General features: G+C 42.0%; 1 protein-coding gene across 1 annotated transcript in view; it reads left to right on the plus strand.

Annotated features, from left to right (window-relative positions):
- The window catches only part of lgi2a (leucine-rich repeat LGI family, member 2a), a 72,797-nt gene that overhangs the window by 10,948 nt on the left and 43,572 nt on the right, over nucleotides 1–18,277 (plus strand). Inside the window, exons 3-5 of the mRNA XM_072251871.1 lie at nucleotides 9,480–9,551; nucleotides 9,649–9,720; nucleotides 9,883–9,954. Of these exons, the coding sequence (XP_072107972.1) occupies nucleotides 9,480–9,551; nucleotides 9,649–9,720; nucleotides 9,883–9,954 (216 nt within the window). The remainder of the gene's footprint in view (nucleotides 1–9,479; nucleotides 9,552–9,648; nucleotides 9,721–9,882; nucleotides 9,955–18,277) is intronic.

Raw genomic sequence — 18,277 nt, forward strand, 5'->3', positions numbered from 1 at the left:
CCAACATTGTATTTCATTTGCCACTTTTTTGTCCATTCCCCTAAACTATCTAAGTCTCTCTGCAGGCTCTATGTTTCTTCAACACTACCCGTTCCTCCACCGATCTTTGTATCATCGGCAAATTTAGCCACAAATCCATTAATCCCATAGTCCAACTCATTGACATACGTTGTGAAAAGCAGTGGTCCCAACACTGACCCTTATCAAACTCCACTGGTAACTGGCAGCCAGCCAAAATAGGACCCCTTTATTCCCACTTTCTGTTTTCTGCCAATCAGCCAATGCTCCACCAATGCTAGTAACTCCCCTGTAATTCCATGGGCTTTTATCTTGCCAAGCAGCCTCATGTGCGGCACCTTGTCAAGGGCCTTCTGAAAATCCAAGTACACCACATCTACTGCATCTCCTTTGTCTACCCTGCTTGTAATTTCCTCAAAAAATTGTAGTAGGTCCATCAGGCAGGATTTTCCTTTCAGGAAACCATGCTGGCTTTGGCCTATCTTGTCATGTGCCTCCAGGTATTCCATAATCTCTTCCCTAACAATTAATTCCAACAACTTCCCAACCACTGATGTCAGGCTAACAGGTCTATAGTTTCCTTTCTGCTGCCTCCCACCCTTCTTAAATAACAGAGTAACATTTGTAATTTTCCAGTCATCTGGTACAATGCCAGAATCTATTGATTCTTCAAAGATCATTATTAATGCCTCCGCAATCTCTCCAGCTACTTCCTTCAGAACCCAAGGGTGCATGCCATCAGGCCCAGGAGATTTACCTACCCTCAGACCATAAAGCTTCCTGAGCACCTTCTCAGTCATAATTTTCACTGCACATACTTCACGTCCCTGACACTCTTGAATGACCAGTATACTGAAGATGTCTTCCATTGTGAAGTCTGATGCAAAATATGCATTCAGTTCCTCTGCCATCTCTGCATCTCTCATTACAATATTTCCAGCATCTTTTTCTATTGGTCCTATATCTACCCTCAACTCTCTTTTACCACTTATATACTTAAAAAAGCTTTTAATATCTTCTTTGATATTAGTCACCAGCTTCCTTTCATAATTCATCTTTTCCTTCCTAATGACCTTCTTAGTTTCCTTCTACAAGTTTTAAAAGCTTCTTAATCCTCTATCTTCCCACTAGCATAGGCTTCCTTGTATGGCCTCCCTTTTGCTTTTACTTTGGGTCTGACTTCACTTGTCAGTGATGGTAGTGTCCTTCTTCCATTCAAAAATTTCTTCTTCTTTGGAATATATCTGTCTTGTACCTCCCTCATTTTTCGCAGAAACTCCAGCCATTGCTGCTCTGCTGTCCTTCCTGCTAGGGACCCTTTCCAGTTAACTTTGGCCATTTCCCCTCTCCTGCCATTGCAATTTCCTTTATTCCACTGAAATACCAACACATTGGCATTTAGTTTCTCCTTCTCAAATTTCAAAGTGAACTCAATCATATTGTGATCACTGTTCCCTAAGGGTTCCTTAACCTTAAGCTCTCTTATCACCTCCAGATCATTACACAACACCCAATCCAGCACAGCCGATCCCCTAGTGGGCTCAACAACAAACTGTTCTAAAAAGCCATCCCTTAGACGTTCTACAAATTCTCACTCTTGAGGTCCACTACTGGCCTGGTTTTCCCAATCCACTTTCATGTTAAGATCCCCAACGATTATCATGATATTGCTCTTCTGACACGCCTTTTCTATCCCGCTGTAATTTGTAATCCACATCCCAGCTGCTGTTTGGAGGCCTGTATACAACTGCCATTAGGGTCCTTTTACACTTGCCATTTCTTAACAGAACCCATAGAGATGCTACACCTTCCGATCCTATGTCATCCTTTCTAATGATTTAATATTATTTCTTATACACAGGGCCGCACTACCCCCTCTGCCTACTAATCTATCTTTCTGATACACCGTATATCCTAGGACATTCAATTCCCAATGGCAGCCATCCTTTAGCCATGTTTCAGAGATGGCCACAATGTCATACTTGCCAATCTGTAGCTGAATTTCAAGGTCGTCCATTTTATTTCTTATGCTGCGTGCATTCAAATATAACACTTTCAGTCCAGCATTTGTTGCTTTCTGTTGTAAATCATCCCACAGGCTATGACTATGCCTCATCTCCTGCCTGTCCTTCCTATCGTCTCTGTTGCACGCTATCTTCAATTTATTTCTGTTTTCCCCTTTCTCAGCCCTATCACTGTGGTTCTTATCCCCCTGCCAAATTAGTTTAAACTCTCCTTAACAGCTCTAGTAAACCTGCCTGCTAGGATATTGGACCCCTTTGGGTTCAGGTGTAACCAGCCCATTTTCTACAGGTCGTATCTCCCCCAGAAGAGGCCCCAATGATCCAGGAACCCAAAGCCCTGCCCCCTACACCAGTCTCTCAGCCACACATTAATACGCCTGATCATGCTATTCTTGCGTTCGTTAGCACGTGGCACAGGCAGCAATCCTGAGATTACTACCCTGGAGGTTCTGCTTTTTAGCTTCCTACCCAGTTCCCTGAATTCTCTTTTCAGGACATCCTCCCTTTTTCTACCTATGTCATTGGGACCAACGTGTACCAAGACTTCTGGCTGTTCACCCTTTCCCTTCAGAATACTCTGCACCTGATCATAGACATCCCGTACCTGGCACCTGGGAGCCAACACACCATGTGGGTACCTCTGTCGGGCTAACAGAACCTCCTGTCTGTTTCTCTCACTGTGGAATCCCCTATGTCTACCACATTCCTCATTTTCTTCTCTCTCTTCTGCACCCCAGAACCAGGCTCAGTGCCAGAGACCCGATCGCCGTGGTCATCCTCTGTCAGGTCATTCCCCTCAACAGCATCTAAAACAAGATAACGATTACTGAGAGGGATGTCCACAGGGGTGCTCTCTACTATCTGAACTCTTCCCTTCCCTTCCCTGACAGTCACCCACTTGTCTAACTCCTGCAGGCTCGGGTGACTAACTCCCTGTAGCTCCTATCTATCTCCTCCTCACTTTCCCTAATAAGCTGTAGGTCATCAAGCCGCAGCTCCAGATTCCTAACACGGTCTCTCAGGAGCTGCATCTTGGTGCGCCAGGCACAGATGTGGCCATCTGGGAGACCGGATGATTCCCAGGATCCCCACATCTGACACCCGGAGCAAAGTACTAACCCTACAGACAAGCTCTCTATTCCTCCAGAAAGAAAACGCAAGGGAAGAACGTAGTCCACCTACCCACTTACCTCGCTAAAGCCCAAATAAGCCAAAGCCCTACCACTCGGACTCAGACCACTCCGTAGATGACCATTCTGCTAGGCAGTGTCTTCCTTTTCTGCCCGAACCTTCCCTGCTCCCCAACTCACGATTGGTGTGCCGATTATAACATATTTATAAACATAAATATAACACAAAATAATTGATTACTTAAGTATCCACACCTTCCCCCCTCTCCCCCCAATATGACGCACTGAATCATCACTGGTGTAGCCAATTGGTTTTAGAAGTCACATTATTAGTTAAATAGGATTCTGTTTTTGGAACCTATGTACAGTCAAAGTGTTTCAATTGATTGTAGTAAAAATACACTTGTATCTAGAAGGTCCCACTGCTGGTGAGTGAGTTTTCTGGCAAAAACTACACCATGAAGACAAAGAAACACTCCAAGCAACTCCAAAAAAAGGTTATTGAAGAGTGCAAGCTAGGAGATGGACACAAGAAAATTTCCAAATCACTGAATATCTCTTGCAGTACAATTAAGTCAATCATCTAGAAATGGAAAGAGTATAGCACAGCTGTAAATTTGCCTTGAGCAGGCCATCCTCAAAAACAGTGACTGTGCAAGAAGAGGACTAGTGAGGGAGGCCACCAGGAGATCTGTGACAACTCTGGAAGAGTTACAAGCTTCAATGGCTGAGATGGGAGAGACTGCAAATACAACAACTGTTGCCCAGGTGCTTCACCAGTTGCAGCTATATGGGAGCGTGGCAAAGAGAAAGCCACTGTTGAAAAAAACTCACATGAAATGTTGGCTGGAGTTTGTCAGACGGCATGTAGGAGACTCTGAAGTCAGCTAGAAAAAGGTTCTATGGTCTGATGAAACCAAAATTGAGTTTTTTGGCCATCAGACTAAAGGCTATGTTCAGTGTAAGCCAAACACTGCATGTCATCAAAAAAAACCTACTCTGAAGCATGGTAGTGGCTGCATCATGCTGTGGGGATGCTTCACTGCAGCAGGTCCTAGGAGGCTTGTGAAGGTAGAAGGTAAAATGGATGCAGCAAAATACAGGAAATCCTGGAGGAAACCTGATGCAGTCTGCAAGAGAACTGTCTCTTGGAAAAGGGTTGTTTTCCAGTAAGACAATGACCCACAGCATAAAGCCAAAGCTACACAGGAACGGCTTAAAAACAGCAAAGGTAATGTCCCGGAGTAGCCAAGTTAGAGTCCAGACCTCAGTCCAATTGAGAATTTGTGGCTGGACTTGAAAAGGACTGTTCACTCACAATCCCCATGCAATCTGACAGAGCTTGAGCGGTTTTGTAAAGAAGAATGGGGAAAAATTGCAGTGTCCAGATGTGTAAAACTAATAGAGACCTAGCCACACAGATTCATAAGATCATAAGAACATAAGAAATAGGAGCAGGAGTAGGCTATCTGGCCCATTAAGCCTGCCCCGCCATTCAATAAGATCTTGGCTGATCTGTCCGTAAACTCAGCTCCATCTACCTGCCTTTTCCCCATAACCCTTAATTCCCCTCCTATGTAAAAATCTATCCAACTGTATCTTAAATATATTTAGTGAAGAAGCCTCAACTGCTTCCCTGGGCAGAGAATTCCACAGATTCACCACTCTCTGGGAAAAAACAGTTTCTCCTCATCTCCATCCTAAATCTTCTCCCCTGAATCTTGAGGCAATAATCCCCTAGTTCTGGTCTTACCTACCAATGGAAACAACTTTCCTACTTCCATCTTATCTACCCCTTTCAAAATTTTGTATGTTTCTATAAGATCTCCTCATTCTTCTGAATTCCAGAGAGTATAGTCCCAGGTGACTCAATCTCTCCTTATAGGTTAACCTCTTCATCTCTGGAATCAACCTGGTGAACATCCTCTGCACCACCTCCAAAGCCAGTATATCCTTCCACAAGTATGGAGACAGGAACTGCACACAATACTCCAGGTGTGGCCTCACCAGTACCCTGTATAGTTGCAGTATGACCTTCCTGCTCTTGAATTCAATCCTTCTAACAATAAAGGCCAACATTCCATTTGCCTTCTTAATAACCTGTTGTACCTGCAAGCCAACTTTTTGTGATTCATGCACAAGCACTCCCGAATCTCTCTGCCCAACAGCATGCTGCAATCTTTCACCATTTAAGTAATAATCTGCTCTTCTATTATTCCTTCCAAAGTGGATGATCTCACATTTACCAACGTTGTATTCCATCTGCCAGATCTTGGCCTACTCACTTAACCTATCTATATCCCTCTGCAAACTCTCCACATCCTCCGTACAATTTGCTTTTCCACTCAGTTTAGTGTCATCAGCAAATTTTGCTATGCTACACTCAGTCTCCTCTTCCAAATCATCAATGTAAATGGTAAACAGCTGCGGGCCCAGCACCGACCCCTGCAGCATCCCACTCACCACTGACTGCCAACCGGAGAAGCACTCATTTGTACCAACTCTCTGCCTTCTATTGGTTAACCAATCCACTATCCGTGCCAATACACTTCCTCCGACTCCATGCATCTGTATCTTATTTATAAGTCTCTTGTGTGGCATCTTATCGAACGCCTTCTGGAAATCCAAGTTTACGACATCCACCTGCTCCTCTCTATCCACTGCACTCATTATGTCCTCAAAGAACTCCAGTAAGTTTGTCAAACAGGACCTGCCCTTTCTGAATCCATGTTGCGTCTGTCTAATGGAACCACTCCTTTCTAAATGTTTTGCTATTTCTTCCTTAATGACAGCTAAGCATTTTCCCGACCACAGATGCTAAGCTAACTGGCCTGTAGTTGCCCATCTTTTGCCTACATCCTTTTTTAAAAAGTGGCGTGACATTTGCTGCCTTCCAATCCGCCGGGACCTGCCCAGAGTCTAGAGAATTTTGGTAAATGATTACCAACGCGTTCTCTATAACAACCGCCAGTTCCTTCAGCACCCTGGGATGCATCCCATTGAGACCAGGGGACTTATCTACCTTCAGGCCCTCTAGTTTGCTCATCACTATCTCTTCAGTGACAGTAATTTTATCGAGGTCCTCACCTCCCATTTCGTCCATAACATCATTCGTTGGCATATTAGACGTGTCCTCCACCATGAGGACTGACACAAAATAGTCGTTCAATGCCTCAGTCATTTCCTTATCACCCAATATCAATTTCCCCTTCTCGCCTTCCAAGGGACCTACGTTGACTTTAGCCACCCTTTTCCACTTTATATATTTATAAAAACTTTTGCTGTCTGTTTTTATATTTTGTGCTAATTTACTTTTATACTCTATCTTCCCTTATTTCTTGTTTAGTTGTTCTTTGTTGCTTTTTAAGGTTTTCCCAATCCTCCGGTCTCTCACTACTCTTTGCAACTTTGTACACATGAGCTTTTAATTTGATACTATCTTTTATTTCCTGAGTTATCCAAGGCTGGCTCTTCCCACACTTACTGTCTTTACTTTTGACTGGAATATACTTCTGTTGAGCACTGTGAAAAATCTCTTTGAAAGTATCCACTGTTCCTCAACTGTCCTACCAAATAGCCTGTGCTCCCAATCCACATTACCCAACTCCTCCCTCATCCTGTTGTAGTCTACCTTGTTCAAGCATAATACACTAGTTTTAGATCTAACTATTTCATCCTCCATCTGGCTGTGAAATTCAATCATACTATGATCACTCTTTCCAAGAGGATCCCTGACTACAAGATCGTTAATCCTACCTGTCTCATTGTACAGGACTAGATCTAAGATAGCATTTTCCCTTGTAGGTTCACTAAAGTGCTGCTCAAGAAAGCCATCACAGATGCATTCTATGAAGTCCTCCTCAAGACTTCCTTGACCAACCTGATTCACCCAATCTATGTGGAAATTAAAATTTCCCATGACAACTGTCGTTTCGTTCCTATAAGCCTTGGTTATTTCTTGGTTAATCGCCTCTGTCACTGAAATATTTTTATTAAGTGGCCTATAGACAACACTGACCAGTGATTTTTTCCCTTTACTATTCTTAATCTCCACCCAGGCAGACTCAACATTCTGCTCCGTGGATCTTGTATCGTCTCTCACAATCGCCCTGATCTCATCCTTAATCAAGAGCATCACCCCACCTCCTTTGCCTTCCTGCCTATCTTTCCATATTACCTGATACCCTTGGATATTTAATTCCCAGTCACCTCCACCTTGCAACCAGGTTTCTGTAATGGCCACTAAGTCATATGCCTTGGTACTGATCTGTGCCACAAGTTCACTAACCTTGTTTCTAATACTACAGGCATTTAGATAAAGTGCCCTTATACTCATTGTCCTTTTAGAATCTAGTGACCTATGCGATTTTTGCTTTTTACTTTTATGCATTCTACTCTTTGTTTTTTCTTCACTAACTCTAGCTTTGGTCTCTGCATCACTTCCCTCTTCTTTTCTGTGTGAGCTCCCATCCCCCAGCCATATTAGTTTAACACCTCCCCAACAACACTCACAAACAATCTCCCTAGGACATTGATCCCGGCCCTGCTCAGATGTAGACCATCTGGACAGTACTGGTCCCACCTCCACCAGAGGCTGTAATTGCTGTGAAAGGTGCATCTACTAAATACTGACTTGAAGAGGGGTTGAATATTACACAATCAATTACTTTGTGTTTTATATTTGTAATCAATTTAGATCACTTTGTAGAGATCCGTTTTCACTTTGACACAGAAGAGTGTTTTTCTGTTGATTAGTGTCAAAAAAGCCAAATTAAATCCACTGATTTGATGTTGTAAAACAATAAAACATTAAAAATTCCTAGGGATGGCTAATTTTTACAGGCACCGTACCTCTCACCTCTCCTTTGGCATTATTGAGATCAGAGAGATCTTATCATTAGCCTCTACTTCTCAGCCCAGTCACATGATTCCCAGCCATAAGTGTGAAATGACTCTGCATCCATATTTCTTTGAGGTAGATTTACAACCCATGAAGTAACTGACAGCAAGCCTCTTTCCAATAAAGATCATTGAACTTCCGCATTAGACTTCATTTACATTTAATTCTGTTAGCATTCTTCAAGCCATTTCCAGTGTTTTTTCTTAGTATTAATCATTGTGTGTGTGATTTTTAAAACTTTTTGAAGCCAAGCCATGTCTCTTCTGTTTGGACATTTGTTTGTGTTCACCGTGTTCCTGAGAGATGAACAGTATGATTCTTCAACTGCTAGCCTTTTGTTTGTATTTAATGTTATGGAAGCTGACAGTAACTCTCATAACCATCATGCTCTCCACTGGCCACCTTATTATTTATGTATATTTGCTTGTTAATGCAAATATCTAATCAGCCAATCATGTGGGAGCAACTCAATGCATAAAAACATGCAGACATGGTCAAGAGGTTCAGTTGCTGTTCAAACCGACCATTAGAATGGGGAAGAAATGTGATTTAAGTGACTCTGGCTGTGAAATGATTACGGTGCAGAACAGGGTGGTTTGAGTATCTCAGAATCTGCTGATCTCCTGGAATTTTCGAACACAACAGTCTCTAGAGTTTACAGAGAATAGCGCGAGAAACCAAAAAAAAAATCCGGTGAGCATTGTTAATGAGAGAGGTCAGAGGAGAATGTTCAGACTGGTCCAAGCTGACAGGAAGGAGGCAGTAACTCAAATAACCATGCACTACAACAGAGCTGTGCAGAAGAGCATCTCTGAATGCACAGCATGTCAAATATTGAAGTAGATGGGCTACAGCAGCAAAAGACAATAAACATACGCTCAATGTTAGGAGGTATAGTACCTAATAAAGTGGCCACTGAGTGTGTTAGAGTTCTAGCTAATCATTGAGTTTGGGTATATTGTCTATATCTTCTGCAATTTTGACTCCTTCTTGCTCGCCTGCTACAACTTCATCTCTAAAATAAACATGCAGACCTCTGATTTCTCCATCTTTTTAATGATCTCTGCTTTCAGCTGCCTCTTCTACTGATTCAGTACTACCATCTACCAGGCTGCTCTGTTCTGGTGTCCCAACCTCCTTCAAAACTCTACTCCAAAGCTATTGTGCTTCAAAACCTACAAAATGCTGAAATTCACATTCTTTCCACAAGTTATTGTTAATTCTTTTATTACATATTTAAAATTTATTACATATATTAATTACATATTTATAAATATGTGCATAAATGTAATAAACATATGTAAGTTAAATATGTCAACAGTCTTTGTTTGGATGCTATTGCTATAAAGATAATAATACAAGTGTGATATCATAAGTTCCATAAAAAGCATCTGATTTTTATTTCAGGCTGCTGAATTCAGGTTCAGTTACATTGATAAAGGATAATGCCTTTGCTGATCTTCCACATCTTGAGTATTTGTGAGTTCCTCTCCTTTTATGTTTTCTATTTCCTTCATTGATTTAATAATCAAACTACTCAACCATTTCAACTAACTAACTGTCTTCATGTCTCCAGATTTATTGAAAACAACAAAATTGAGTCCATATCAAGACACGCTTTTCGAGGACTCAAAGATTTGATCCATCTGTGAGTCTTCAAGTTGGTGTAATTGTTAAATTGTTATCAAATCACTACAATTTTAACTCAAGTTCTCTATATAAAAACATAGCATTCGTAAAATCAAGTAATTTCTTGAAAGGCATTTAAACTAGTAAAGTGATGTTTTAAAATGAATTATTTTATTTCCAGTTCTTTGGCCAACAACGGAATCACATCTTTACCAAGAGATGTCTTCCTTGACTTGGACTCCTTGATTGAACTGTAAGCTTCTCACACTTTTTTTGTAATATATTAACTGAACTTCAATTAATATATTCAGTTCAGTTCAGTGAACTGATAGAGTTCTAATGTGTAATTTCACAGAAGTATGCAAAATTTGGTTAGAAATTAACCACTTAATTTGTCATGTTAATCAATGAACTAAAAAAAAATTCATTCCTATGTCCTGCAGAAATATACTTGTGCACTTCGAAGAATATGCTTAGGTCACTTTGTGCAGATATAAATGTGTTTTGTATGATCTTTACCTAAACCAATATATTGCAGGACAAAATAACATTAAAGTTGATCTTAGACTTCAATTTAGTTAGTTCTGAGTTAGATCAGGAAATATATGAAAAATATAGTGCAGTGGTACTTACACCACGAACATGAAATCACAGATTTATGATTTTGTAAAATGCTATCTGAACTTCACTGGACAGTAAATAGGAGAAATGTAAAGCATTGAAGACTTCAGTAAATGCTTTTTGCCAAAAAGAAAAGAAGAAATTACACAGTTGTGCTTTTCCCTAACTAGTGTCAGGTAACAGATTGAAACCTTGGCTACATCTGTGAAATTGAGTAATGTGTTAGATTAATTGTAGTGTCTTCCATTTGATGTCTGCTGCTGACTAAAGGTTAATAGGAAAAAACTGAATTGTGCACATCAGAAGATTATGATTTCAGGAACAATCCAAACATATTAAAGTTCACTTGTTTCTATTTGTACTGCCTGTCACTCAAAGTGGAGACTCATGTTGGTTTCTTCTGATTTGATTTGTACCTCATAAATTCATTAATCTGAAAAAGGAGAGGTTGACCACTTGGCACAATGCCTTCTCTGGATTGCCAACTGGCATTTAGTAAGCAGTTAAAGAGCTGATTGCTAGTAACTGTGAGCAAGATGGAGTGGGAGCTGCGCACCTTGTAAGTAAATTCAAAGTTGTAACAGTGTGAATTACTATTGCTGCTTTGGAAAGATGTTGCAAACCAATATGCCATATTTTGCAAAGTATTATGGAAAACTAATGTTACAGTATATTGAATTTAATCTGATAGCACGGGGACTGCACATAGAGGTATTGTACCAGGATCTTGCTGTATGGACGCTTGAGGGTCATCATTTTGACTGAAGATGGTGATATACAGTTCTGTGCAAAAGTCTTAGGCACATATATACTGTAATAGCCAGGATGTCTAAGACTTTTGCACAGTACTGTATATGTCAACATGGAGCGGAGCAAAGGATGTTGGGAATGGTGAGGGTGGAGCACCATGGGAGGGATATGGGACAGGTGACAGAGAAGGAATGCAGGGGATGGGTGTCTCAGGGCAGCCACACCCAGACCTAAGGCAGCAGGCCAGGTCATTTGATTCCAATAAAGCATTTAATTGGTTTATCGATCATTACAGGATGTCTCTCTGGTGCTTCACACTCCCTCCCTGCCCCCTTCCCACTGTCAACCAACAACAGAGACCCATACCAGGATTAGGTTTATTATTACTCACATATGTCATGAAATTTCCATTTCCTGGGGCAGCAGTACATTGCAATGACATAAAATCACTACTGCACTGTGGTACCAGTACAACTAGTGACATGGCATTGATATTCCACTTTCACTATGCCTCCTGAGTTTTGACTTTCTGATTTAATGGTCAGAAACATTATTATTATTCTCAGTGGCACTGCTTACTCAGCAAAGAATGTCAATCAATTTTTAAATGTTTTTGTTATTTTCACGGATGATGATGATGATAGATCCAATAGAGTGCATTGGAATTCAGAGCAGTGCACTGAACCAAACATCACTTAATATGCCACAGATTAGTGTCATGGGATCTATGAACGTGGATGCGGTGAGCCACTAGAAGCACAAGAATGGAAATGGGTGAACAGAAGAGATTGGGAATGGTTATAAGTAACAGTGTAGATTGGAAGATGGCACTCTGATTGTCTTTGCAAATCTTCTTTGCACTGGACTGCCTTTGGACCCCGTATTACATACAGATATTGTGAAGTGATTCTTTCATTTCCCTCTCTGTTGAAGGAAAGATGAATGTCTTTTATGAAGAATGACATGAGTTGCTGAGAAACCATCACCTTTCACAATGGTACCAGCTACTGTAGTTGTATGAGATTCATCCTAAAAAGGGAAACCAACTTACATTTTACTCATCAAAAAGGGCTTCAGGTCCCTCCAGACCCTTGGTCTACTGTTTCTAAAAGTATTGCTTGAGTCACCGGAAGAGAGAAACATTGCAATAAGAGATCTTCGCTTGAACTCTGAGCCAGACAGGTCTTGCATGAGTGCTCTGTAAGTACATCCTTAAAGCAGGTTCACTCCTTGGACCCAGGCGCAGTGTGCTTTTCTGCTGATGTGGTATCATGGACACTTGCTCTCCAGTTAAAAAGGCCAAAGATCTAAAGCATGTTGTTTCTGTGCTGTGGACAAGTGTTATTACTCTCATCACAGTAAATGTCACAAGGTGCTATCAAGATGCAAGCGAGATCACATTTTAAGGTATTGTAAATGTATTTTGGTTCAAATATGTTAAACTGAGTTAGCACAGTGATGGCATAGATTGGTGACAAGATTATATTCATCACAAATCTTGTTTGTTAACGTGTACCCATTAGCTAAACTCTCATCCTCCTTCTTGAATATGATCTTTTTAAATAGATTAAAGGGTATCCTAATTTAATATAGGCCATCTACTGTATACACTTAATTTTGTCAAATATGTCTATTTGATAGAGACATGTGACAACAGTAAACCAATTTCAATTCCAATATCATCTAACTACAATTAAGATTAAATGATATGTAGGCAATTTACAATGTGCAGCTGACATATAAAGAAATAGAACTCAGTCAGTACCATACACATGAAAGAGGAATAAGAACAGACTCTTTTTATTTGAGGTTGAATTTCATGCTTTTTTTTTAACCTGATAAGAAGGAGGGTGAACAGCCAGAGGCCACTGTACTTGTTGGGTAGAAATCGAACGAGGAATGATGTCCTGCAGAATGAGAATAGGCAGTTAAGAAGCAGGAACATCATGGTTGTAATCTCTGGGATTATCCCCAGTGCCTCAGGCCAAAGAGGTCAGAAATAGAAGGAGAGGCCAGATGAATTTGTATCTGAGGAGCTGGTGCAGGGAGCAGGAATTTTGATTCTTGGGCCTTTAGAATCTCTTTTGCAGTTGAGGTAATCTATAGAAGAGGAAGTTTTCAGGTGATACAAGTGAAGGTTTAAACTAGATTGGCAGGGGTTGGGACTCTCAGTGGGAGCAAGACGTGATAAAACAGTAGAAAGTCATGTGATGAAGCAGTAGCCAATAAGAACATCAGGGTAATCAGGGTGGCCTGGGACACAGCGAAGACCAGAAAAGGAAGATTCAGGTAAACTTCATTTACATTGCCTATAAAAAGTATTCAATCCCCCCCCACCCATAGGTTTTTATGTTTTATTGTTTTACCACATTGAATCACAATGGATTTAATTTGGCTTATTTAACACTAATCAGCAGAATAAGACTCTTACGTGTCAAAGTGAAAACAGATCTCAACAAAGTGTTCTAAATTAATTAAAAATATAAAACACAAAATATTTGATTGCATAAATATTTACCCCTTTAATATGACACATCAGATCATCACTGGTACAACCAATTGGTTTCAGAAGTCACATATTTAGCAAAGTACAGTGCTCGAGGCCTGGACCTGGCCTGCCGCTCGTCGCAACTGCCGCCGCCCGCCCCCACCGCCTGGTACGGCCAGCGCAGCGGCAAGCTGCGAGCCCACTTCCATAGGCCAGTAACCAAGGTGATCATCCCAATGGCGGAGCAGGCGGAAGAGGAGCCATCTCCCAACGGCTGCAAGGGTGGATGAGGATGCCCAACAATGCGTAGGGAGGCTTGCCAGCACGCCGCAAGAACTGCCGTAGACCCACAACACTCAGGGCTTGTCTATCTAGCGTGTGAAGCCTGGATTCGGCGGACTGTGCGGAAGAAACCATCACTGGTTCAACGAGCAGAAAGGCGATTCTCAGCAATGCGTCGTGGAGCGCTAAGAGGGCACAGTGAGACACACAGAACACTGCTGGCCATCCACTGCATCCTGACCTATCTCCAGCCGTCTCGACTATGTCTGGCCACTGGGTCCAGATAGGCCGGGACGAGAGAGTGAGGCTGACGACCTGTGCAACTCTCCCTCACTTTAATCCACGTCAAGCACAAGTCATGACTTCAAACCCAACCGTCAACACATGGGAGACGCTTGCCCTCGACCATCCAGCTTGGAGCAGCAAGATCACCACAGGAGCCCGTGCAGCTGGAGTCAGGCGCAACGAAAGCGTGCTGTGCGCAAGGCCCGAGCAGCATCCACTGCCACGACAGCACCCACCCACTTGCGTCCCACATGTGGGCAAGCCTTCAGGGCCCGGATTGGCCTCATCAGTCACCTCATGACCCACAGCCACCAATCTCCCATTTGACTTTGAAGCCATGGTCATCTTCGACTACGAAGGACGAACAACAACAACAACAACATTTAGATAAATCGAAATCAACTGTGTGTAGTCAAAGTGTTTCAACTGATTGTACTAAAAATACACCTGTATCTGGAAGGTCCGACTGCTGGTGAGTCAGTATCCTGACAAAAGCTACACCAGGAAGACAAAAGAACACTCCAAGCATCTCCGAAAAAAGGTTATAGAAAAGCACAATTTGGGAGATGGATGCAAGAAAATTTCCAAGTCACTGAATATCCCTTGGAGTGAATCATCAAGAAATAGAAAGAATATGGCACAGTTGTAAATCTGCCTAGAGCAAAACGGAATGACTGTACGATAAGGGGACTAGTGAGGAAGGTCACCAGGAGACATATGTGTGACAACGCTGGAGTAATTACAAGCTTCAGTGGCTGAGATGAAAGATACTGCGCAAACAACAACTGTTGCCCTGGTGCTTCACCAGTCACATCTTTATGGCAGAGTGGCAAAGAGAAGGCTACTGTTGAAAAAAAAACTCACCTGAAATCTTGGCTGGAGTTTGCCAGAAGGCATGTAGGAGGCTTCTAAATCAGCTGGAAGAAGGTTCTATGGTCTGATGAAACCAAAATTGAGCTTTTTGGCCATCAGACCAAACAGTATGTTTGGTGTAACAGTATGTGATGATATGCACATCATTAAAAGCACACCATCTCTACTGTGAAGCATGGTGGTGGCTGCATCATGCTGTGGGGATGCTTCACTGCAACAGGCCCTGGAGGGCTTGTGATGGTAGAGGGTTAAATTAATGCAGCAATGTCAATGTCCTGGAGTGGCCAAGTCAGAGTCCAGACCTCAATCCAATTGAGAATTTGTGGTTGTACTTGAAAAGGGTTGTTCACTCGATGCAATCTGACAGCTTGAGCAGATTTGTAAAGAAGAATGGGGGAAAATTGCAGTGTCCAGATAGAGACCTATCCACACAGACTCAAGGCTGTAATTGCTGCCAAAGGTTCATCTACTAGATACTGACTTGAAGGGGATGAATAATAATGCAATCAATTATTTTGTGTTCTATAGTTGTAATTCATTTAGATTTGTAGAGATCTGTTTTCACTTGAACAAGAAAGAGTCCTTTTCTGTTGATCAGTGTCAAAAAAGGACAAATTAAATCCATTGTGATTCAGAGTTTTAAAACAACAAAACATAAAAACTTCCTGGGGGAGGTGAATACTTTTTATTGGCACTGTATTTCAATGCTGAAGCTTTAACAGATGAAGCAGATGAACTCGGAGCATGGATTGAATGAGGACTGAGATGTTATGGTCACCACAGTGGCATGGCAACTCTGTATTTCAGGATACAGTTGCTGTAGGTGTGTTAAAGCTACAGGTAAGTGGGGAGTGGCTGTATCCTTTTTGATAAGTAGCAGCCGTACTTAGAGATGATGCACTGTGTGCATCTTTAAGGATGCTAAATGGGTAGAATTCAAAAACAAGAAGGGGACGATCTCTCTCGTGGGGCTGATTTTATATACCCCTCAAAAGTCAGGGAGAACTTGAGGTTTCAATAGGTATATTTAATGTCAGAGAAATATATACAATATACATCCTGAAATTCTTCTTCTTTGCAAACATCTACAAAAACAGAGGAGTGCCCCAAAGAAGAATGACAGTTTAACATTGGAACCCCAAAGTACCCCCAGCTTCCAAAGCAGGAGATGAGATAAATTGCTCACAGTAGTAAGAATTATAGGGTTGTATTACTGGTAGATTTTAATTTCCCCAGACTGGGCCATCCAGAGAATTAAGGGTCTTCATGGAGTGGAATTTATGAACTATGTCCAGGAAAGGTTCCTGAGTCAATATATAGAGGGCACTGCTCAGCAGGGTACAATACTGAAGTGACTAAAGTGGCAGTCAGGGAGCACTTTGGCTGCAATGACCTGACCTATCCTTTTTCATCACTTTCTCAACGCTAATAGAATTATGATCCACAGGTAAGGGTCCTAAATGGAGCATGGCTAGTTTTGTGGGAATTAGACAGCATCTAGCAGGGGTCAGTTGGGTGAGTCTGTTTGAAGGGAAAGGAATAAACAAATGGGAGGTTTTAAGAGGGTGATGTTAAGTGGCTAGGAGCAGTATGTTCCTGATGGGGTGGAAAGGTAAACCTGGCAGGTTTCAGGAACCTTGGCTGACAAGAGATATTTAGGCTCTGGTCAAGAAAAAGATGGATGCGTACACTGAGTTTAGGACAGGGGTTCCCAGCCAGCCCTACCATTAGCTGAGAGGTCTGGGGACCCCTGTGTGGAAACCTCTGGTTTAGGAGATTGGGATCAAATGAATACCTTGACTTGGTACTGGTTAACACAATGCTTTACAATACCAATGATCTGGGTTCAATTCCTGCCACTGTCTATAAGGAGCTTGCATATACTCCCCGTGACTGCATGGATTTCCTCCGGGTGCTTTGGTTTCCTCCCACAGTCCAAAGATGTACCAGTTGGTAGGTTAATTGGTCACTGTAAATTGTTCTAAGATTAGGCCAGGATTAAATCAGGGATTGCTGGGTAGCGCGGGTTGCTAGGTGGGATGGCTTGAGGGTCCTATTCTGCACAGTATCTCAACAAATAAAGAAATAAACTCTAACTGGGGAAGTTGGGAGGTCAAAGAGAGGGTATGAGATGGATCTTGTAGAGAAGTTTAAGGAAAATCCCAAGTGGTTCCACAGTAAAATTAAGAGTCAATTGGTGACTAAGGAGAGAGTAGGCCACCTACTCCTTGAACCACAGGAGATGGGCGGGATTTTTCAAATGAATTTTTCTCATAACTGTTTACTGAGGGAAAAAAAATCACGGTTGCTGAAGAGATAAGAGAAACGAGGGGAGATGTTTTGGAGGATATTCATATTACTGGGGAAGAGGTATGACTGAGCGTCTCCCCGGGATTTGTGGGAGGCTAGGGAAGAAATTGGAGAGGCCCTTGTTGAAACATTTGCTTCATCATTAGCCACTGGTGAAATTCCCAGGACTGGAAGGTGGCTAATTTTCCATTGTTTAAGAAGGGAAGCCAGGACAAGCTAGGGAACTACAGGCCAGACAGCCTGATGTCAGTAGTGGAAAGTTACTGGAAAGACTTCTGAGGGACAGGATCTACCAGCATTTGGCCAGGCAGAGTCAGATTATAAGGAGTCAGCATGGCTTTGCTCACGTTTGATGAACCTTCTAGCATTGTTTCAAAGAAGAGTCCAAAAAGGTAGCTGAAGGTAGGGCTGTGGATGCCCTTTGAGGTCATGCAAGGTAAGCTAGTCTGGAAGCTTAGGTCCCAAGGAAACTAGGGAGAATTAGATAGGTGGATTCAAAATTGGCTCAGAGGTGGAAAGAAGATGGCCACAGGGATCAGTGTTGAGTCTCTTGTTTGCTACTTATATAAAATGGTTTGGATACGAATGTACAGGGCTTGATGAATAAGTTTGTGGATAACACAAAACTAGGAGTTGTTGTTGATAGTGAAGAAGATTATCATAGATTGCAGAGAGAACTTTTTATGCAAGGGGTGGTGAGTATATAGAATGAACTGCCAGAAGTGGTTAAGGCAGGTGCAATAGTATTGTTTTAAGAAGCACTTGTTTAAGGTACATATGGGTGGGGTGAGGTCTTAGAGGGACATCACCTATACTGTGATGTGCTGAGGCAATGGCATCAACACAGGTGACACCACAGGCTCAATAAGCTGATTAAAAAGGCTGGCTCTGTTATAAGAGTTAAAGTGGACACACCAGAGGCTGTGGTAGAACAAAGGACTCTACAGAAAATCCTGGCAATTCCAGA

Source organism: Mobula birostris, chromosome 3, assembly GCF_030028105.1.
Source record: "Mobula birostris isolate sMobBir1 chromosome 3, sMobBir1.hap1, whole genome shotgun sequence".
Lineage (NCBI taxonomy): Eukaryota > Metazoa > Chordata > Chondrichthyes > Myliobatiformes > Myliobatidae > Mobula > Mobula birostris.